This window comes from Pyrus communis, chromosome 4 (genome assembly GCF_041283825.1).
Source record: "Pyrus communis isolate YQ-2024b chromosome 4, ASM4128382v1, whole genome shotgun sequence".
Classification (NCBI taxonomy): domain Eukaryota; kingdom Viridiplantae; phylum Streptophyta; class Magnoliopsida; order Rosales; family Rosaceae; genus Pyrus; species Pyrus communis.
Genome location: NC_142568.1, coordinates 21,329,577 through 21,352,556, shown reverse-complemented (window position 1 = coordinate 21,352,556; position 22,980 = coordinate 21,329,577). Strand labels below are relative to the sequence as shown.

Genomic DNA, 22,980 nt, shown 5'->3' with positions numbered 1-22,980 from the left:
ATTATTAGTTTTGGTTATGTACAACCTGTTTGTGTTGCTTTTGTCTACTGTAATGTACCCGTTCTTTTACATAAGAAGACGGAAGATTTCAACTCAAGATAAATGAGTTCCAAATATTTTGCGTAATTTAATTACCCTCTTCGGCTGGAAGGGTTTACCAAATAAATATATTTCTTTGGATTAAATAAACAATTCTCTCTCAAATGGATATACCTAAGAATAATCGGTGGTGACCTTGCGTAGGACAAAAACATAGAAAAAGCCACATACCTCCATACTATAAGATAAACTAGTTGCAGGCTTAATTTTCTGAATTTTCAGTGTGAGACGGCACTCATTTTCCTCTGCTGTGCAATTCTTTGGATGCTTAGACTGCAAGTCACTCAAGCGTCTAGCCTTCTTACATGATTGGTTTTCATACCATGGTAATTGCCTTTTCTTTGATCTGCTTCTGTTTTCAACTTACCTAACTAAAGTTTTCAACCAAAAGTTTACGTTGGTCGTGTTACTTCTCTTTTCATTGTCGAGGGAGGTTGTCAGTTGATCTTGGTATTTCTCTTTTCAAAGTTGAAAGAGGTCGCAAGTTCAGGTTCCGAATTGATTCAAAATGTAGCATGTGTGGAAGTAATTACTTTTGAGTCTAACAACCTTAATTAACACTAATTAGAGTTGGTCACGGCCTAACCTTAATTGGCCCATCCTTGCAGCTCAGATGCCTTAGTAGTGATATTCCAAACTAATCATGTATTATTACGTGAGAAAAATGAAAACATTTGATAATACACATGATAAGATTGGAATATTGCTATGGTGACTCTCCAAATGAGGTTGTTCTAGGTATTTGAAATTTGATTACCTTGTGGTGTTTAATAACACAATACTTGATGAAAGCACTGGGAGTATTGGAGAAGAGATTTCTCAGGATTTCTTCCATTAAGACTATCGGATCAGTGATTTGGACCTTTGAAATTTAATCCAACGGTCCAAATTATTCTAATTTTTAAAGAGTCAAAATAGGTGGACCATTGCATGAAATTTCAAAGGTCCGGATCACTTGATCCGATGACTTTGATAGAAGAGATACAACGAGAATCCCTTTTCAGAGAATTGCACCTAAACAGATACTTTTTGGAAGGAAGATGCCATTACTGGGATCATAACCAAGTTGATACATATTTTAAGTGGGTTTGGTAGGATAGTTCCACCAAGATTTCCAGATTAAGTGAACTGGATTTTTGAAATTTTATTCAACGATTCGAAATTATTATCGTTTTGAAAAGGCTAAAACAAGTGGACCGTTGGATAAAATTTCAAAAATTCAGATCTCTTGATTGGTGGTTTTGATGGAAGAGATCCAAAGAGAATCCCTACTCGAATAACTAAACAGATACTTTTTGGAAGGAAGATGCCATTATTCGGATCGTATCCAAGTTGATACATATTTTATGTGGGTTGGTAAGATAGTGTGTCATGTCATGTACACGCTAATTTGATCTGCTTTCTCGTATAAATTAAAGTAGCTGAAATATTACTTTATTAAAGGCAAAAAGGAATTGATTGTAACAAATCCACTATCTGTTTTAGGTTAAGCAATACGTGAAGTAACTTTCAATGTAGCAGTAAAAGCAAGATGTGTACGTGGATCTACTCATCAAGTTCTTATTAAAATTGGATCCGCAAAAGAAAAAGCATTTGCTCGTATGCATTTTAAAAAATCTCCTAATTATTTCCGGATAACTAGAAAGAGATTCTTTAAACAGAAAGAGATACATGCATAACCAAGATTGTGGATATATATTGACATGCAACATAGAGTAACATGCATATATATATACACATATATGGTTCTCGTCAAATTGGGATTAACGAAGCAATAAATATATAGCTTTTACTTAACAACATGAACTACTAATTAGAGTAAGGAGCTCCATCTTGAACATATATCAACAGCGGTTAATTTGACCGTGTTACAGCTCCATTTTCAAAGCCATTTGAAGAGGAGGCCTCCATGCGCTGCAAAGAATGGAGCAAACACCAAGGACTCGACTGCCATGAGTTTGATCAGAATATTGAGTGAAGGACCTGAAGTGTCCTTGAGGGGATCTCCGATCGTATCGCCTATGACCGCCGCCTTGTGGGGCTCCGAACCCTTCGGACCTAGTGATTTAGCATGTTCTGAACCGCCGGCCTGCAGGTGCATCAGAGCAAATGGTATTGAGTTTGATGCTCGCGTTCTAGTAACTGTAACTCAATCGAGCACAGAAGTGTGCTTACCTCTATGTATTTCTTTGCATTATCCCATGCCCCGCCGGTGTTGGATGCAGAAATGGCAATCTAGGGAGGAAAACAAGAGGAAGACGTATTAGCAAACGCCGGTAAATCCAAAAGAAGACGGAGAAATTGAAAATCTACGTGTTACCTGCACGCCGGAAACAAGTGAGCCTGCAAGAATCCCAGCAAGAGTTTCAACTCCAAAGAAGGTACCGGCAACAAGCGGTGTAAGCATGACCAAGGCGCCTGGTGGGATCATCTCCCTTAGGGAAGCATCGGTAGAAATCTTGACACAAGTTGCGTAATCTGGCTTTGCTGTTCCTTCCATGAGCCCCGGAATAGTATTGAACTGCCTGCGAACCTCTTCGACCATTTTGAGTGCAGCACTTCCCACACTCTTCATTGTCATGGCCGAAAACCAGTACGGAAGCATAGCTCCCACAATCAAGCCAATGAAGACTTTCGGTGTCAACACATCAACGGTCTCTATTCCCGCCCTGCTGACATAGGCGCCAAACAATGCAAGAGAAACAAGAGCAGCTGATCCAATAGCAAAACCCTGACACATACAAGAAAACATATCAAAATCGAAATAAGGGATACAAATCATCATACCGAATACTTAGGGACCGTCTGGTAACATTTTCTAAACCGTTTCAGAAAGCGTCTTGAGAAGGTGAATTTGCATTTTCAGTATCCGAGAATGCGCCTAGGTTTGTTTTACCTTGCCAATAGCAGCAGTTGTGTTTCCTGCAGCATCCAAAGCATCTGTTCTTTCGCGTATCTTGTGGCTCATCCCGGCCATCTCTGCAATCCCACCAGCATTGTCGCTTATGGGGCCATAAGCATCAATTGCAAGACCTGTGGAGATCGTGCTGAGCATTCCCAAAGCAGCCACAGCAATTCCATACATGGCAGCCAAGCTAAAGCTAACGTAGATAGCAAACGCAATGGCAAACACAGGAATGATGACTGATTTGTAACCAAGAGCCAGCCCGAAAATCACGTTTGTTGCAGCACCAGTCCTGCATGAATCTGCCACATCCTGCACCGGACTGCAAACCGAAAAAAAGTAATAAGCATCGGAGATTTGATCAAGTGCAACATATTTCTAGCGTTATATTAATCATAATTACATAATTAGGAAATTAAAGGGCTCACCTGTAAGCATTGCTAGTGTAATACTCTGTAGTGTATCCAATAACAAGACCAGCCCACAATCCAATTGATACACAAAAGAAGAGGTACCTACAGCACACATGTAATTCACATAATTATACTAAATGTTATGGGAAAACGAATTAGTGATGAACTAATAAATCGATACACGTGTTATGAAATGGGTGAATTGATAAGACCACGTAATACAAAAACAAAGAATTACTCAGGAAAGAACAGAAATTGGGGATATAAAGAAGCATACCAGTTTTTGACAGCCTTATTGGTTCCAAAGCTGAAAAGAGTGAATTCTGAAGGCAAGGATACGAAAGTGACAGCGGCGATCCCAGCAGTCATAAAAATGGTTGAGATGAGGAGTTGACGCTTCAAGGCGGGTTCGATCTCACTGACTTTCCTGATTTCAAACAGATCGGTTGCGAAAAGGGTTGTTACCAAACAAACCACAATCCCCATTGAGCTTATGATCAAAGGATACGACATGGCGGTGTAGTCATGACCGATGCCAAAGGATGATATGGATGCAACAAACAATGCTGCACAAGAAGACTCGGCATAAGATCCAAACAGGTCAGATCCCATCCCGGCAATGTCTCCTACATTGTCACCCACATTGTCTGCAATAACCTGAGAAAGAAACACAAAATTAAAAGCGCTCATATAACTAAAAGCGCTTCTAACAATGTTTGACAAAGAAAGTATAACACTCAGTATGTCAAAAGTGATGCTCTGCATTGCGAAAATGTAAGAGAAATGAGCAAACAAACATAGTAATAAAGGAGTTGGTAATTACGGCGGGGTTTCGTGGATCATCTTCAGGGATATTTCGTTCAACTTTCCCGACAAGATCAGCACCAACATCAGCAGCTTTCGTGTATATACCTCCCCCAACTCTCCCAAAGAGTGCCATTGAAGAACCTCCAAGTCCATAACCAGTAATTGACTCATACAGTCCTTCCCAGTCATCCCCATAATACAACTTAAACAAATTGATAGTGATATACAGCACCAATAGGCCATTGGCAGCAAGAAGGAACCCCATCACAGCACCTGAGCGAAAGGCGGTAATGAAAGCCTTCCCAACACCCCTCCTTGCTTCTAGGGTTGTTCTAGCATTGGCATAAGTTGCAATCTTCATCCCGAGAAATCCAGAGAGGACGGATGTAAAGGCACCAAGCAAGAAGGCAACAGTACTAAAGAAGGCGTTGGCCAATGCCGGTTTGCACATATTGCCTGTGTTATATGTGCAGGCTTCGCTTTTAGTGCTAAAACCCTTCACTGAGCCAAGGAAGAGGAAGATTATGGTGCTAAAAACACCGACGAAGATGCTGAGGTATCTGTATTGGGTGAACAGGAAGGAGGTCGCCCCTGGAACATCATATGAACCAAAAGTCAGACTTAACAGCCCAAAAAATTGCATAAACTACAAATATGGCAAAAATGTAAACATCAACCAAAAGAATAAAGGGACTGAGGACAAATAAAGCAAAACCAAAATCAGAGAGAATAATTTACTGCCACAAAAGAGCAGCAAGAACATAATTATTCTAATATTTTCAGGTTGTCATCACTACAACAAAATGATGCTTTGACAACGAAATCTTCCGCGAGGAAAATTAAATGGGCAGCTAGAGCATCATTTTTCAGTCCTTGCAGGGAGTAATCAGTGATCATAACCACAATATGATGCTTCAGTGACAAAATCTTTCGCGAGGAAATTAACACGGCAGCTAGAACACAGTTTTGCAGTCTTTTCAGGTGTGATAATGTAATCACTACAACAGAAAGATGCTTTAGCGATGACATCTTCCGGAAAGAAAATTGGAAGGGCAGCAAGATCAAAATTTTTCATTCTTTTTAGGGTGTGACCACTGGTCACTACGACAGAATGATGCTTTAGCGACGAAATTCTAATTAGTCACAAAAGTGTTCTTTTCTAACACATGGGAAACAAGTGAATTTTGAGAGAGAGAGAGAGAGAGAGAGAGAGATCACCTATGGAAATGGCATGTTGAATCTCAGCACACTTGTTGGTAACCTCAAGAGAGTTAACACCCTCTTCTTCGTCTGCAATGAGCTTGTCCTTGAACCCATTTCGCTCACCATACACGCCAGAGACCTTCACCTTTGACACCAAAAACCATTGCAGCAAAGCAAAACCAATCCCCACAACCGCAGCCAAGGGAATCACCACCTGAGTCAGTCCCTCACTCAGCAAACCCATCTTCCAAAACGTCACACACAACAATTGGTTCCTTCAAGAATTTTCTGGGTATATCTAAGATATTATATAGCAAAGAAAAGAAGAAAAATGCTTGGTGGGTTTTGAACTGCAACCTCATAAAATCTTAAAATTATGCATGACAACTGCATTATCCAAACCCAGATGATATTTTATTGGGTTTGGATCGGGAGTCTTAGACTACACAACAATGTACTGTAGACGATGGTTTTTAATTGTATCACGTCCGCTTGTTAAATTTCTTTGAATTCTCTAGTGCACATCTAAACCGTTAAGTTTTGCAATATATGGGGTACTCGAGAAATCTCGTTGCACTGCACGGGCTTTGGAAACTGTAAAGCTATGAAGCTTGCTGGTTTGAAAGGCAGGTGCGAACTGGGGGGAGATTCTTGCATGCACCTTGGACTGAGTATAACTGGTTGTTTTGATTAACTGGTATATGTTTTGTCAGAGATGTCTTATTCTCCAAGGGCCACACTTATTTATCATCGATGAGTTGGCCAAATCAGTACCAGCTCCCGTGGATAAACACAAACTCAATAATCACTTAGTAATTCACAAAACTTTCCGTTTGTGTAGAGTACGTCTCACAAAAGCATAGAATCTCCTCAGTTTTGAATTCGTGAACGTGGTATCGCGTAAAAAATCAGACAGCTATGCTGAATATCTTCTCGTTGAAAGGAGGGAGAAAAGACTTTGAGGTGAAAGGAATAATTGAAACCAATTTTGTTCTCAAATGTTAGAGTTACCAATTTTGTTTTCAATTCTTTTACTTTATTTGCATTTCAATTAGGTTATGAAGAATTACAAAGTTTTCTAAAGGAAAAAGGATTATTTACCAACTTTTTATCTCTGCACGCAATTGATTTTAGGGGCTTTTAGATCTAGGTCCAAAAATGTAGAGTGTTTTTAGGAGTGAGTCCAGTTATCTAATTATATGTTTTTATTTCTTTTATACTCATTTTACATTTTCTAAAAATATTAAAAATCAATTAAAATCTTCTAATATTATGCATTTTCCAACTCCAAAATAATATATTTAATATCTTATAACAAAAAAACTAATATACTAACATAAATTTATCTGCAAAACATTCTACCCTAACTCAAGTAACAAATATATGAATGTATATAATACCTATACGTGAGATATGAAACCTAATTAAAAGGTAAAAAAACATAACATACCTACAAGCAAGACACATTAATCTGTGACAGGTTGATTATAAAAAAAGAATTTGTCATATAGGTAGATAAATATAATTAACCTGTGATATAGGTTGATTATTAAAATTAAAAATAAAATCTATAAATGGGGTTTAAAGTAGGAGGAAGAACGAGAAATAACAAAAAGATAAATAAAAAGAAATAAACAAAGAGATAATTGGGAATAAATTTGATTTTTATAATAAATCTTATCATTGAACAAATAATTATTGATAATTAGATAATTAAATATAACAAATTGGACTTATTTTAATAAATTGGACTATTCATACTATTGGCTCAAAAAATTGGACTTATATCAAGTTTTCCCTTGATTTTGATTTTAATGCGTAATGTGATGCTAACTTGTATTCCAAATAAATTCAAATTGCTGTCAAGAAACATTTATACAACAAAAATAAATAGTCAATTTTGAATTTTCCTCTTCCAGGCTTGAAAATATAAACAATTCTCATAGTAAATGCAAGCTAATTTAATTATCGTAGAAAATGTCTATATCAAGTCTCATATTCTTAGGAGACTGTAGGTAGTAAGTCTTCAAGAATCGGTACTTTGAACTACTTATATAAAGAATAATTAAACTTGAGTGTAAAAAGCGATAGTATTTTTGTCAGCTGACCTAATTCACGTCTGCAAAATATCAATAATTTAAGAGGAGAGCAATCTCAATATTATATGCTTAGTGGGGAGAATAGAATTCTTAATTGTATTCTAAACAACCAACACGTTTACCGCACTTGAGCCTTGAAAGTCTTTGCCTTTACAAATTATTAAAACAAAATTGATTACAATATTTGTAACCAATATCAGTCTGCCACGCATTTGATCCCTTTCAAGTAGAAATTAGTCATTTAGTATTACAGTTTAGTTGTATTTGAGGTATTAGGTTCGATTTTTGCCAAAAACGAATTTGAACTACATTATTACTAGCTTATTATGAAGTTAAGCCCATTTTCCTTCCCTTTAGTACATAAAATATCGCTCGTTCAAATAAAAAAAAAAAAAAAAAAATTAGCGGTAGGAGCTCAACTATTAAGCAGTCTAAAGCTACTAGTTTAGACTAATCTCAAACTTGATTAGGACTTTACCCTTTGTTTAATAGAATATTGATAACGATGTGGAAACAGTCATGTAAAAATGATTAATTTTTCAGCTACAAGATTGAAGATTCAATGAATTAGGATAAAGAAAAAAGATTGTAAACATTTTGGAAAATGGTATTTCCAAAGTTAAATTTGAAGTTTGCTTCCAAAAGAAAACGACATCAGAGCTTACCGGATAGACCAAGGCAAACATTAACGAGGAGTGAAACTTACAATGCAATGCTACCGTAACACGGTAACTCTGTCGCATAGGAGTTATTCTTTGTAACGAGGGAGCTATGGACGTCAATGTGCATTGGAATTTGGAGTCGGCCCAAGTGATGAGAGGGTGAAGTAACGAGTTAGGATTAAGAGACGTCAGAGAGTTCGTTTTCCCCCATTAACACACAGAAAAAAGGGACTTCAGAGCTTACACTAAGAGAGAATGGCAGAGTCATACCAAATATCCAAGTGATGAGAGAAGTTTAACAACATACACAGAAGCCGAAAAGTGCAAAATTAAATCATATGAGAAAAATTTGAGAAGAAAACATAGCACAGCAGGTTTTTCTTGTAAATTGTTACTTACAAGAGTTCATGACATTTGAAACCCAAATCCATTGTCCACGTATGATCGGACAAAGGAGCAAACGGCGAAGTAAGGAGAACGCTGCAGTGCCAACTGCAGACCTCGGCACGCTTGCCTTCGGCATCAAACCTAAAACCATTTTCCGCAGAGAATAGCAAGTAACCGTGTCGAAGCACGAAAGGATTGATCTTCTTATACCCAGACATTGAACACAAAGAACCATTGAACTAAACTAGTGTTGCAAAGCCTGGCTGGCCCAAGACGGTACAGGTGCCCGAAACATCACTGGAAGACCAGTAACAGGGTGTTCAAGAGACAAGCTCTTATGGAAATTCCAAGATACTGACAATGCGAGCGGATTTGATGTGTTCGTCCACTCCTAGGACGGGGTCTTACTAAAACCTCGTCCTTCCTTGCGTCTCCATCTACTACAGCTTTCTCTTCAACCACTACAACATTTGCTTCGTCTTTCTTAAACTCAGATGGCTCTTTGTAGCTCCCTTGTCCATTTACCGATAAAAGTTGAAACAATGTTTCCATGTCTCGGACCATTGATCCTCCTGGAAGTGTCCGGCCTACATCTGAAGCGGCATACCCTCGCCACACCCCAAACCTTGATCGGCCATGACCTGATTTAACGGTGATTCTTTCCCATTTTGGAGCCGAACCAATGCAGCGCGCAATGTATGTTTTGGAAACTTTGTGATCTGTAAATGCCCTCACAAGCTCGGCAGCTACTTTGTGTGACTTGGTTATTATCATCAGTCCACTAGTGTCGCAATCTAGTCGTTTGGCAAGATGGAGCTCAGGTGGATGGTTTGGGTCCCTGCAACTGATAACTTGGACTAAAATCAGTGTTCAAGAAAGAGTAACAAAAATCAACTTTTCCAAGGAAGCACTTTTCCGACTCACTATGTGATAGGAATCAAAACTCAAAATTTCCCGCCCATTGCAAGTAGTCAGTATCTCCCATCCAATGAACTTAGAAAGCGTTTCCTAAATTTGATTATGGCTTTTCGAATAAGCAGAAGTTGTTGCCAATTGGCTTGGAGAATCTACAACAAAACTAAACCCTGATCCCAGCTAATTTCCACTGATTACATGAATTTAAAACTCTTTAGGATTGAAGATCATATTCCTCATTGTACTGAGAAGCAGTTTTAGAATAAGCCAACTTAACGAGAAAAGCACTTCTCTAGGTTTCATCTTGGAAACAAGAAGCAGACCAGAAAAAAAAGAGAAGAGTTAACCTGGCTCACCTAACTCGGCCGAGTCACAGAGAAGCTGAGGGACCGGTTCCAACGAGCCACTGGTCCTCGTAAACTTCGCTGTTTCTCGAGAGGGAAAAGAAGCTGGATTTGGAAGAGGCGGACATGGCTCTCGCCAGCTCTATGTGCTTAGAGATGGCGGGGAGTGGCGGGGAGAGGGGCACGGGGTAATTCTGTGGGGTTTGGAGGGCATTTTGGGAACTGGGATTTACGGCGTCGGCTTGGGCTGACATGGTGACTGAGCAGCGGCTGAGGAAGACGAAGGCTTTGGGGAAAAAAGGCGACTGTATTTCAAAACGTCATCGTTTCATCTTTTCATCTTCTAGGTCAGCAGCTCCTGTATTTTTAAAACCCTCAATTGGAGTTTCTGTTAAACCTCAAAAGATTCAAACATCAGAAAAATGTCATCTTTCATGCTTAGAAGGAGAGCAAGTAGTAGTGGATCCTGGCAGCTTCTCTGCCCAAACCCAGAAGCCAAAAGCGGCTTTTTTCCATTTCTGCTTTTCTCTACTCTGTCTGAATCCCAACCCAGAAATCTATATCGACCCTCAAGCCCTCAAAATTTACCAAATCCAATTGAAAAACACAGGATTTTGGATTCTGGGGTTTCTCCATTTCCTCCAATACCTCAGAATCCCCATTTGGGTCTCTCCAAAATCACCCCTTTCCGATTAGTATCTTTATTTCGGGCTCCAAGCCTCATGCCTTAAGCTCTGGGTATGTTGCTGCGGGGGAAAATGTCACTGGGTCTGGTGTATTGGGGCTGCCAATGGTGAGAAGTTTGTATTCGGGTCGTGGCAGTTTCGGGTTGGTTTGCTTGTTTGGTACTCAGGCTGCGGTGGAGCCGTCGACCTGTGATGGGACGGTTGATAGAATCATTGCTAGTGAGTGGCCGATTCTGGGGAGTGATTGGAAGAGTCACGCTGCTGCAATTGCACAGTCCATTCATCTTATTAAGAAACGTTTGCAGGTACAATTAAAATTAAAACATTCCATTGTGTTCCTCTGTCAATAAATTCAATGTATGTTGAAAATGTGGGGATTGGCTGAGAGAAGTTTCCCTGGTGACTAATCCGTCCATTTTCTCATAAACACGTTGAATCTAGTGACTTATCGAATCCAATCCAATCCTAGACACCAAACAAGGCCATATGAGTTTATCTGGAAGCATAACTTCGTTTCTTATGTTGAGGATTCAATCATTTGTTTCTTATGTTGAGGATTCAATCATTTGGTATGGTTGATTCTCTGTTTGTATTCGAATATTTCCGCTTAGTTTTGAAGTACGTCTTCTGATTATGGTGGCAGTGGAAGAAGTTGCTGGTTAGGTTGGATATGTTATCAGCAGAGGTGAATAAGCCAGACCTGTGGAATGATCCTGTACATGCAGGGAAGATAAGCCATGAACATGGTTCACTTCTGGATAAAATGAAAGAAGTGCAGGCATTTGAGCAAGAATTGCTCGAGCATATAGACGTGGTGAAGCTTGCCCATGAAGAGAATGACGCAAAGCTGGAATCGGTGGGCCTTCAATTCTTCTCATAGGCATGTTATTTCATGGTTTTTGCCGTCTTGAATAATTAGCACCAATATGATGTTTTATTCACTGGTTATCGTAGATTCAATTTATGATGTACGCCAAATAGTGAAAAGTCCATGCTAGTATCTGTTTTTCAGTGAATAGGAAAAAAGTAACGGACATATAACATTGGTAATAGAATCAATGCAGTAACAATATACGATCTACATTGATGCAAAGAAGGATCAATTGAACTGGTCATATTTGAATCCTTTCCATAAAGTTGAATCCTTTCTTTTAAGTTATAAGGTACTTGAGAGTTGAGAACAACGTGCATTGTGCTTTTTAGTTAGTTGTACGGATTCTCATATGCAGGAATCCATGAACGCTTTGCTTAATATGAGAAGAACTTCAAAGGAGAAGGAGATTGAAGCTTTGTTAGCTGGGGAGCAGGATCCTTGCTCGTGTTACATTGAGGTCCGTTTGATATATGAATCGTGTTTTCTGCATTAATATTTCCTATATTCTATGAAACATGTATTGGTGGTGTCTAGTTGTTGGTATTTTGTACTCATTATATAGATGTTATAATGGTGAAAGACACTGGTTGCGATTAATCTATGCCAACCAGACCTTAGATAGTATTGTGCCATGTAGGTTCAAGCAGGAGCTGGGGGTACAGAGAGTAATGACTGGGCAACAATGGTCATGCAGATGTATAAAATGTGGGCTCAACGACACAGATACGACATGACTGTGGTGGATGAAATGCCTGGTGCGATTGCGGGAATCAAGGTTCATCTTCTATCCACTGATCCTTTGTATTTGCGAATGGATCCATGAAACATCTGTAGCAATTATTTGCATGGTAAGGAAAAAGAAATCGGCTTATCCCAAGCATGTGCAAATCCACTGTCCCACCCCAATTATATTCCAGTAAAGCCTTTAAACTGAAGAGTATGCTAATGTTCTGACTTCAGATCAATCTGTTCTTGCAGCAGGCAACAATCAAGGTTGACGGTGAATATGCTTTTGGATATGCCAAAGCAGAAGTAGGAGTGCACAGGTTGGTACGGATCTCACCTTTTGACAGTAATAAGCGCAGGCACACTTCATTTGCTGCTGTTACTGTGACTCCAATCCTGGGAGATGCATCTGAGCATGTACAAAATAATGAATCTGATCTGCGCATTGAGCAATTTCGTTCTGGGGGAGCTGGAGGCCAGCACACAAATACAACTGATAGTGCTGTGAGGATTGTTCACATTCCTACAGGAATTACTGCTACTTGTCAAAATGAGAGGTGTTAAAACACATTTTCGTTTTTTATATTTGGAACTAAGAATTGCCAACTTTCATCCTAATCACGGAGTTTCCTTTTTCTTCAATGTACAGATCACAACATCAGAATAAGGCTTCAGCAATGGCTGTTATTCAGTCACGAGTAGACCAGCTTGAGATGGCGTGCCAGAATAAGATGAATGTGCAGTATTCACAATCTTTTACCGACATAACCTGGGGAAGCCAGACACGCAGCTATGTGCTCCATGTATGCTCTAGCCTCTAGAACTAGCAGAACACTATCCCCAATTCCTTGAAAACCCAAGTCACGTAACTTCCATTGCTACTTTTAATGCAGCCATACTAGATGGTGAAAGATCTTCGGACAAACTATGAAGTCTCAGATCCTGATTCTGTCCTTGAGGGAGATGTAGACGGCTTCATCTTGAGCTATTTATCTGCTTGCTTGGATAGAGATGAAGATGACAACTAAAACGAGTCTGGAGAATCCGACACTGCATATCTTTGCCAAGGCTGAGCCTGTGCCGTGTGTCCAGACATCAAACTTGTAGGTTTCAATCATTTGACTGCAAATCTTTCAGCCACGCCCGCGATGGTGATCCATACAAAGACAAGAAGAATTTAGGAGTGCATGGCATTTGTATATTCAGTTAATAGGAAGGGTCGTGAAAACAAAGCAGATGAAATGTTTTGGCGGAATTCCATATGATGTCTCAGGCCAAGTGATTTGTTTGGTGAAATATCAGTTACCTAAGTTACAACCGATATTTCCGTTCAAATTTCGACAAAAATTGTATGAGACTCGCCTGCATGGTTAAAAAGCGTCTCACGTACTACTTTCAGACGGAGTTTAAACGAAAATCGCGATATATAAGCATGATTAATAGTTTTCTCACCACCCGTTAGATTGAGGCATTCCTACTACAACCACAAGAATGAACAATACAATTTGATCAAGTGTTTTTGATATGAAATTAACTCATACACCGGGGAAAGGAATCCTCTCTGGATCCCTTCCACCAAATCTTACCAATCAACAAATCTCGGCTCTTGAAATTTGATCAAATGGCTAAAGTAATTATAAACTTTAAAGGAGTTCACTGTTTTTAGCCGTTGCATCAAATTTCAAGGACCCGGATTTGTTGATTGGTAGGATTTGGTGGAATCCGAAGAGGATTCCTTTCCATACACTGGCCCATCATAAAAAATAAGGAAAACTAATGGAAAAAAAACTTGAAAATTTTAAGTTTTAACGATAAAGAAAAAATAAAGGGTAAATTGAATAGTATCAAGATTAACTTTTTAGTATAAAAATATAATTTTTCGCTAAAGTGAAATTAATGAGAATATTTCGTTAAAATTCCCTAAAAAAATATGCTACCATTTTGTGCATGTTATTTCCTCCTTTTCATTAGCTGGGCCTTTGGGCTTAGATTTAATCTATATTCCTGTTTTACCCCTGCTAAGTTTGCATTATTACATTTCTACACCGACAAAAATGCCCAGCACTCGTCTTTCCTCCTGATTTCTTCCTGCCTGTGGGGCCTGGTCGTCGTCTTGGCTTCCAATTGGAAAATCTTGCGCGTCTTCTCCTCATCTCCTCACCAAGCAGCCACGATCTTTCAAGTTGAAACTCCTCTCCTTTGAATTTCACATCAACAGCATCTCCCTATAACCAACCCAGGAGCTGGGTTCGGATTCAAGTTTTCCGACAGTAACAGACGATTCCTCCGACGCCCGCCATCGAGGTTAGTCTGAAACGATTCCTACCTTGTTGACCTATTGCATGTCAAAATCTGCTTCAAATTTGTGATTTAATATGGTTGGGCTTTAGAAAAAATTTCATGATTTTGTCTAATCCAGTTTAACGATTAGAAATTTCGCCTGCGGACTGCAATTTCATCTGCTCCAAACAAATAGATTATTTTTAATCTGAATTTATAAAATTATATATGTTCGAATTTGTTTTACATCTCATTCAGTTCGATTTAGGGTTGGGTTTTAGGGTTTCCTGGCCTGAGTTGTATGTAAAGAAAAAAGAGTGAATTTTTTGTATCGTAAAGACACGAGTCTGATATGTTCAAGTAAGATGCCGAGTCCTCTTGCATTCGTATAATTACATTTGTGAGCTGCTTTTCTGGGTTTTTGTTGATTTGTTTGCTTATCTGGTATATACAACAAGAGTGACACCGCCACAAACATTATCAATTTATACATGAAAAGCGTAACATTGGGCCAATTTAACCATTTATTTTGAGCACATATCAGCAAAATAATGAAACATATGACAACGGGGTTTTTTCAAGTCAATTTTGTTGGCATATTGTTGTTCATGGAAGTGTTGATTTGATAAATGCGAGTGCTTTTGGCGTGTGACATTTTGATATATTCTTCATTATGAAACAAGGAAGAATAGGAAGAATGTGTAATATATGATCTCTAACCATTCAACTTAGTTCCAAGCAATATTGTTTGGTGAAATGGTTGTGCTACGATATTGGAGAAAATTAAAAATATTTAAAATTCATTTTGATGAGGTTCTCATTCTCCAGGTGAAATCCGGATACCAATTCTCAAGATCAATGCCACAAAGTGGCATATGAAGCAAGGGTCTTGGATTAACGAGAAATAGTATCAAATACCTGTCGTTTACAGTTAGGGCTTGCACAGAACAAGATCGAGCGCACGCAGAGAGGGATCAGAATTGGAATCGGAATCCTAATCAGAGAATTAGGGCTTCCATCTTTTGAAGAATTGGGGTCGCGATTGTAAGTTTTCAGTAGAATTGAAGAATGGGTTCTTCTCCGGTGATAACCCCAGAAGACGTATTGTTGTCTCTGATGAACGATGGCACCATTGATTCTCTCAGATTAAAGATCATCAATCAGCTTAAATCCAATGTAATTCTCTCTCTCTAAAATTAGGAATTTTGGAGCTGAAATTGTATGTTTTTTGTTTGTGAAATTGTAACGGTGATGGTTAATGGGCATTTGCAGGAGGAGCTGAAGAACACGACTATTAAAATGGCGGAGCAGAGCAAAGTTCTCAACACTCCCGGGGCTGAAAAACAGACAAAAAGAGAGCTTTTTGACGCATTAAGGCAGGAGCTTGAAACCCAAGTGCTCGAAAAGGCCTCCAAGTCCGTTTGGGAGTTGATTTTAGACAACAATGGATTGGGGAATGAAATCAGCGGAACGGTTGAAAGGGTTTTCTGCCGGTTGAGCGGCCGCGAACCGCCTCTCTTTCCTCCTCCGGCGGATGCCAACAATGCCGTTGCCAGTGTCAATGCTAATGCGGATACCAGTGCCAATGCCAAGGCCAGTGGCAATGACAAGGAGAACGGAAAAGAGAAAGGAAAAACGAAAGGGAAGGCAACGGCAACAGCAAGCAATTCACATGAGAAGGAGAAAGCACCAAAGAAGCGAAGATACAGTGAGATAAATGCACAAGGACAAGGAGAGGAAAATCAAGTTGCAGCAAAGTCTGATGAACCTCCAGCTGCTGTACCTGAAGAGTCACAAGTTCTGAAGACTTGAGCTAACTGCTTCCCCAGGCCAATCTTGTTTGAAATTCTTTGGTTGATTTTGTTCTAGTTAAAATCTTACTGTTAGGGAAGAGTATATTGCACATTCGGATTCTCTAGATATGGGTTAGGGCGATTGACTAGGTCATTGTGCCGGTCTTGTTGCATCTGCATTTTAATTCCTCTTCACGTGGATTAGAGTATCAGTTTAGAATATCGCTTTGTCAGAAAAGAAATATCGTCAGTCTTGTGTAACAGAACTTATCTATTTAGTATGCCTCTTGTTTATGTACGTTGAGAAGATGAACCCCTTTGTGCTCTGCTGACAAAGGGCTTTTGAAATATCAACTTTTCTTGGATTCAAAATAACTTGTATGATCGCTGGATATTGAAGTTTTTATACTTTAGATTAAATTGGATCAAGCAGGTTATTACAAAATCCTTGAGTCGGAATCAGAGAGATTTTCCGTGAAGTGACTATTTTGTGTACTCAATCTTGAAGAAATTTCAAGAACAACCTTGGACTCGTCATTGTTTGACAAAAAAGCACTGCCAATGCTGAAGCCAGAATGCAGCTTTTGGAAAAAGTTAGCCACAAAGGAAAAGTTAAACTCTAATAAACCAAACAAACAGAGGATTAAGACTATCTAATCCCCCCTCTAGAAAATTAATACTGACCTAACCAGGGGATGAAGCTGAGGCAATATACACTCATCCCCGGTAGATCCCGGTAGATTTTTCTTTTCATTCGTCTCTGTGAATCATTTCCAGCGGTTGGCCAAGTCGTTATAAGTTGCAAATTCTTCCATTGTTGAATTTTGAGTGAAGGATGAAGATGCTGAGTTGTTCTTGGCCATTTGTATCCTTGAGTTCCTGGCAGTCACCCAGATGCCTGGCTGAGGTAGTGGCAACACCCAGCTAACCGGCTGAGGCTGAAGTAGGTCAACATTTGCGCCGGAAACAAAGTTTTGGTTATCAACCACTTCTTGTACATAGTCTGGGTGCTTTACATCAGCTGCAAATGCATAATTCATTTGTTCTGGGAATGCAATGAGTGAGTTGGCCTGGGGCATGACTTGTTTATTGCTGAATTCAATTTGTGAGTCGATCATTAGCTGGTTTTCGATATTACTCAGCAATTGGGAGTCGGGATTAGGGGTTCCTAATCCTTGATTATATACATTGAAGCTTTGACAAGAAATAGTTGAATTCGCTTGTGCAACAGAAACCAATCCAGGAAGTTGCTCTCTTCCTAAGAAATCAGCAAAACTGGTCATTGCTTGGGTTATCCCTTGATCCCAGTAAACCGGCATTTGTGGATTTTGAACTGCTTGGTTTCCGATCACCTCATCTAAAGGCGAAGAAAAATCCATCACTATATCATCACAAGATATTTGGGGAAACAACATCAGTGTATTGCTCTTCTCAAGAGTCGATGGCCTGAAAAAAGCTTTTCTTGTGAAGGAAGCAATAAAAGTACCTGATATTGGTGAAGTTGAATCCTTGATCCTAAGAGTTGGCTTGAGCTGTTCGTATGTTTGAACTTGTTGAGTATGATCATAACGTGTCTGGACGCATGGCGAAAAGGGGAACTGCAGATTGGAGGGGATTTCTGCCCCGTGTCTATCAAAATTGAAAGAAAATTCTGCAAGACCATTGTGGAAGTCTGACTGAAAGTATGGAGATTTTTGACTCGGGAAAGGTCTTTGGCTCATCTCTAAAAACCGGCTTTCGCATTGTATGAGCTTTTCATAGTGTTGGTCAAGGGCACCTGGGGGAAATTGAACATAATGCCCCCTGAAAACAGAAGATATCGAAAAACTACGTCAGGTAGTGCTGAAAAATTAGGGTTTAGGAGAAATGCGAAGAGAAAATAAAGATAAGGGACCTGTGAATAAGAGCTTGACCATTGGTGAAATCTGATGCCACATTCCACATGGTATGCTTTCTCGGCTGTGGATTTGATTCTCGGTGGAACGTAGGTGGCTGGTTCAACTGCAAAACATCACCATATTAACAAGATGCTGGGAACAAAATTACCATAATTAAACCCTTAGTCCAATGAATACTTATGAACACGAAGATAAACAAGAGTTACCTCGATTTCCAGAATCCCGGGCTCATTTTCTTTGATAACTGCTCTCAATGCCGAAATATCAGACCACTGCACTTCAATCTTGCTCTTCAAACCCTGATCCAAGATTTCCCACACCAATTTTCTCTTCGCGTAGTAACATTTCACCACCAAGTCACCTTCATTGTGAGCTACTCTCTGCACAACATTATAATCAAAATCGAACAAAATTTGTACTTTCGCAACTTCAGATTAAGTGTGTCATGGATTGTTTAAAAACTGCCAACCTGCCACAAACCGATTCGGATAAATGATGCATTGAAGTTAGAAGCCTTCAATTTTTCCTTCTCAGTCATCAACTGAAAAGCGTTGGGTTTAACTTCCGGCGAACGCTTAGTCTTGAGTTTTCTGGGTGCAATCACTTCTGTTAAGTCTATGAAAGGGGGTGTCACCCCAAGGTTCAAACCAAGAGGACTTAAACTTAGAAGAGTTTGAGCCAATTGAGCCTGCAAAAAATGAGTAATAAAAATTAAAAAAAAAAAAATGAAAAAACATTGCAGAAAATGGGAAGTATCTACTGTTCACATATAAAGACATAAAAATAATTTAGAAACAACCATCGTGTTAAAAAGGAACGAAATGATAGAAAAAGAAACAATCACACTTTACTGTTTTTTTTTTTTTTTTTCTGTTCATGTGGTTGAGAAATTTTTTTTTTTTCTGTTCATGTGGTTGAGAATTGAGAAGATGCAACATTTAAAAGGAAAATGGAAGAACGATACGTGAGCGTAGCGATATTGGCTTCAATGGGTTTTCTTTCAAATCCCAATCCACAGAGAAAGTATTGTAAAAATCTTAAAAACGCCATGCAAACGCCGAATCAACCCAAATAAAACAAAACCTAAACTTCTCGCATAAACAACACAAAAATAAATGAATCAATATAAATTAATTAAAACACACACATGAAACGTAAAGTTTCAAGATGCATCCATCACGTTGAATAAAAAAACCGAAACGAAAAAACCAAGACAAAACAGTAAAATACTTTTTCGTTGGAATCCATTGGAGTTTGTCTGAGCCTCTTGTTTGCAGCTTCTGAAATATGATCACACCAAGAGCCAAAACCAGTGACACGATTCGCATTCTTCGAATTCAGAGACGAATTCTGAGACTGCTCGGAAGCGGAACCAGAAGCTTCACCACCATCACTGTTCCACTCGAAACCGCCATTAGAATCCACAACCATCTCTTCTTTATTATTTCTTTATTCCTGGTTTTTCGGATGAAGAACTGAAAAAATCAGTCCAAACCCAGTAGAAATCCAACTGGGGCCGATTCAGTTTCGAGTGCCAAATCGGAGTATAAATAGGTTGACTGTGGGAAGTTGGAGGAGAGGGAGAGAGATAGTAGGGGAGAGAGAGAGAAGCGGCGTGAACAGAGGAAACGGAGAAAAACAGAGCAAACAAACGTGTGTGAGTAGGATTTTGCAGAGCCAACCAGCCCCTGTGGGGCTTTGGCTTTATAAAGGGATTGATTTTTGAGCTGTATACATGGGAGAGGAACTCCTTTTGACGAGGACTGCTGACCTCATCATTTTACACGTGGACACTTGAAAATGATTTTCTTAGAGAGAAGATCCTTGTGTGGCCGGATTCTCTTTGTAAGGATCTCAAAATCCTCCAATCACATCCGTTTGTCGTATATCGTGCGGTTTGTTTTGTCAGGTACGGTTTATATTCAATTTTAAATAAAAAAAAATTACAATGATTTCTGACCATATAATGTATGATGAACGAATATGATTGTAGGATCTCAAGATCCTTACAAAAGGGATTCGGCTAGGATTCTCTGGATTTCCTTATTCTGCTACTCGGCCCCACAAATTACAAAATCAGGGTTCTTATTTTACCTTAAAATATTAGGGTTATCAATTTTTTTTAAGGAGTTTTAACGAAACACTTTCGGTAATGTTTACTTTTAATGAAAAACCGTTTTTTTACTTTTTCATGGTATTATTCACTACACCTTTATTTGTCATTTTTCATTAAAACTAAAGTTTTTTTAGACTTTTCGTTAGTTTTTTTTATTTTTTTTTTATTTTTTTTATTGTTCTCTCTCGATTCGTTTTTTCACTTGTTTAGTTGTTTATGGTCTTGTTTCTTGAAGGTGAGTTTTGATTTGGATGGTGCTATCTATAACTCATTTTTAGCTCTCACACTTGATATTAATTTTTGTTAGTTGAATTAAATAAATTGAAGAAGATGGGACAAACATTAACAAGAGTGTGTAGGAAGTAAAAATGGTGTGTGAGTAGCACTACCTTTTGATTTTTACCAAATTCTAAATCTTGTTCAATTGGGTGGTTGGATTGTGAAAAAAAATTGTGAGTTAAATATGGTTAAAATTTTATTTATTTTTTTGCCTTATTTCTAAAATTATTTTGTGTTAGTAATAAAAAATAGGGGCTTATACTATTCAAGTATTGAGAGGTGGGAGTAGTGACAAATGGATTATGGTGGTGTTTGTTTTTTCATTATTATTATTACTTTTCTTTATCCTACTTTTTATGGAAAACTTTTGTTCGAGAACAAAACTTTTTATGGAAAACTAACATTAGGAATAATAAAGTGATTAAAAAAAAAAGGAGATGTTCTTAAAACCCTACAAAATTCATCATGAATTTCATGAACTCCTGTTGATATATTTTACATGATCAGTTGGTAACAACATTATGATTGTCAATAACTTTTACATGAGCTGTCCACAACAAACGTATATAAACGAGTGATAATTAAACATAAATTTGTGTGTAAAAATAAGTGTAAGATCCTATATGTAGCTTAAAAAACAGTATGGATGTTAAGAAGAAATTGAGACATTGGAGAAAATTAAAAACATGTATGCCGTATTAAATATTTGGATATATGTACCAAACATTCTGTGATAGTCATTCTCATAAAACATGTTTCAGAAACAACTTTTCATTCCTTCATTTTAATTAACTTACTCGCCCACTTTTATTGTTCTTTGTTGCCATTCCTTTCCTTCATTGTCAATTCAAATTTCATTCATCCTCTATATTTTTGTAATACTTTTGTTTATTTTCAATTTGAATTTCATTCCGTTATTTAAACTTGTTTGGAGTAGAATATCGAAAATGTAAGAAAATCAAAATTACAGTTTTATGAACAAAAACAAAGAGAAAAAAAATGTCCTGGATTCTATTAAGCAATCATGTTTTAAGTTTACTTTTCGTTATACAATGTTACTAATGAAAAGTAGGGACTTATTGTTATTCTAGTTTTTATATAGTTTTAAGTCTATGAGTTGTGTTTCCTTTTATCAATAGGCTTTATTCAATGTATTTTTATGGAAAATCAAATTAGTTAGAAAATGATTATAAAAAGTGAATCATTATTAATTCCGTAAAAAATCATGATGTACTCCTCTCTACTTAAATTTTGTTGGGAGACAATGGTGCATGATGGCTATTTTACACTATTTTTAGATCCTTCAAAATAAGTTGTGAGGTTTCAATAATATTCTCACATTGTACTTTAAAGTATTAATTTACATATTATGTCTGTTTGAACGTAATGTTAAATTGATGGTGATCGGTTGTCCTTCTATAACACAAACATCGATTTAGGAGAAGTTGAAGCTTTATGATGAATGTTTTATATAATATATATGTAAGGTCTTACACTTGTCATGTCATCAATTTAATGAAAGACTAGACAATCATATTACTCATATGATTTCAAAGTCGTATGATGCAATATGAGAAACTTGAAACTACTTGACTCAATTAAAAATCATCCAAAATCTAAGTGGTATGAAATGTAGTTATCTCTTATATAAAATAGTTTTTTTTAACCAACATTTCCTCTTGCAGGAATTTGCTCTGCAAAAATATCTGTACATTGTTCTACTCCATTAAAGTCAACCAATAACGTATCTAGGCAACAAAAAGAATTCAATATAAGAAACTTAGGTACACATGGAGAAAATGAAAAAACTATTAATCATCCTTGGGACTCTTATAGTTGGCAGCAATTTAAACAATATGTTTGATTTGGATTTTTTTTAAGACCATGTTTAACTTCCCACAGGATTTCTCCGGTCACAGACACTTAGACTATGTTTGGGTAAACAATATCTGTACATTGTTCTACACATTGTACTTCAAAATAAGTTGTGAGGTTTCAATAATATTCTCACATTGTACTTTAAAGTATTAATTTACATATTATGTCTGTTTGAACGTAATGTTAAATTGATGGTGATCGGTTGTCCTTCTATAACACAAACATCGATTTAGGAGAAGTTGAAGCTTTATGATGAATGTTTTATATAATATATATGTAAGGTCTTACACTTGTCATGTCATCAATTTAATGAAAGACTAGACAATCATATTACTCATACGATTTCAAAGTCGTATGATGCAATATGAGAAACTTGAAACTACTTGACTCAATTAAAAATCATCCAAAATCTAAGTGGTATGAAATGTAGTTATCTCTTATATAAAATAGTTTTTTTTAACCAACATTTCCTCTTGCAGGAATTTGCTCTGCAAAAATATCTGTACATTGTTCTACTCCATTAAAGTCAACCAATAACGTATCTAGGCAACAAAAAGAATTCAATATAAGAAACTTAGGTACACATGGAGAAAATGAAAAAAAATATTAATCATCC

General features: G+C 37.8%; 3 protein-coding genes and 2 pseudogenes across 6 annotated transcripts; 2 read left to right on the top strand and 3 right to left on the bottom strand.

The window, feature by feature from the left end:
- Window positions 1-1,705: 1,705 nt before the first annotated feature.
- LOC137723616 (pyrophosphate-energized vacuolar membrane proton pump 1) lies at window positions 1,706-6,144 on the bottom strand. Its single transcript, XM_068462815.2, has 8 exons — window positions 5,443-6,144; window positions 4,241-4,815; window positions 3,695-4,074; window positions 3,433-3,519; window positions 2,996-3,326; window positions 2,420-2,830; window positions 2,275-2,334; window positions 1,706-2,188 (listed from the first exon to the last, which is right to left on the bottom strand). Exons 1-8 carry the CDS (start codon window positions 5,669-5,671, stop codon window positions 1,982-1,984), a joined length of 2,280 nt encoding a protein of 759 aa, XP_068318916.1. The 5' UTR covers window positions 5,672-6,144; the 3' UTR covers window positions 1,706-1,981.
- A 2,537-nt stretch (window positions 6,145-8,681) lies between these two features.
- On the bottom strand, window positions 8,682-10,124 carry LOC137722148 (RNA pseudouridine synthase 1-like; annotated as a pseudogene). The gene is made up of 2 exons (XR_015961834.1): window positions 9,847-10,124; window positions 8,682-9,419 (listed from the first exon to the last, which is right to left on the bottom strand). The product of XR_015961834.1 is annotated as an RNA pseudouridine synthase 1-like (transcript).
- Window positions 10,125-10,229: 105 nt separating this feature from the next.
- Window positions 10,230-13,296, top strand: LOC137723618 (peptide chain release factor PrfB2, chloroplastic-like; annotated as a pseudogene). The gene is made up of 7 exons (XR_015961833.1): window positions 10,230-10,825; window positions 11,164-11,376; window positions 11,750-11,851; window positions 12,032-12,169; window positions 12,373-12,677; window positions 12,770-12,923; window positions 13,014-13,296. The product of XR_015961833.1 is annotated as a peptide chain release factor PrfB2, chloroplastic-like (transcript).
- A 903-nt stretch (window positions 13,297-14,199) lies between these two features.
- On the top strand, window positions 14,200-16,568 carry LOC137722909 (uncharacterized). The gene is made up of 3 exons (XM_068462028.2): window positions 14,200-14,424; window positions 15,229-15,576; window positions 15,673-16,568. The coding sequence occupies exons 2-3, from the start codon at window positions 15,469-15,471 to the stop codon at window positions 16,210-16,212; spliced, it is 648 nt and encodes a 215-aa protein (XP_068318129.1). The 5' UTR covers window positions 14,200-14,424; window positions 15,229-15,468; the 3' UTR covers window positions 16,213-16,568.
- A 136-nt stretch (window positions 16,569-16,704) lies between these two features.
- Window positions 16,705-19,770, bottom strand: LOC137722908 (uncharacterized). 2 transcript variants are annotated; one of them, XM_068462027.2, is made up of 6 exons: window positions 19,322-19,770; window positions 18,561-18,779; window positions 18,298-18,471; window positions 18,088-18,194; window positions 17,680-17,996; window positions 16,705-17,574 (listed from the first exon to the last, which is right to left on the bottom strand). In XM_068462027.2, the coding sequence occupies exons 1-6, from the start codon at window positions 19,520-19,522 to the stop codon at window positions 16,961-16,963; spliced, it is 1,632 nt and encodes a 543-aa protein (XP_068318128.2). In that variant the 5' UTR covers window positions 19,523-19,770; the 3' UTR covers window positions 16,705-16,960. The 2 variants fall into 2 exon arrangements, with proteins under 2 accessions (XP_068318128.2, XP_088549098.1); XM_088692972.1 differs by having other exon boundaries at window positions 16,705-17,550.
- Window positions 19,771-22,980: the final 3,210 nt, after the last annotated feature.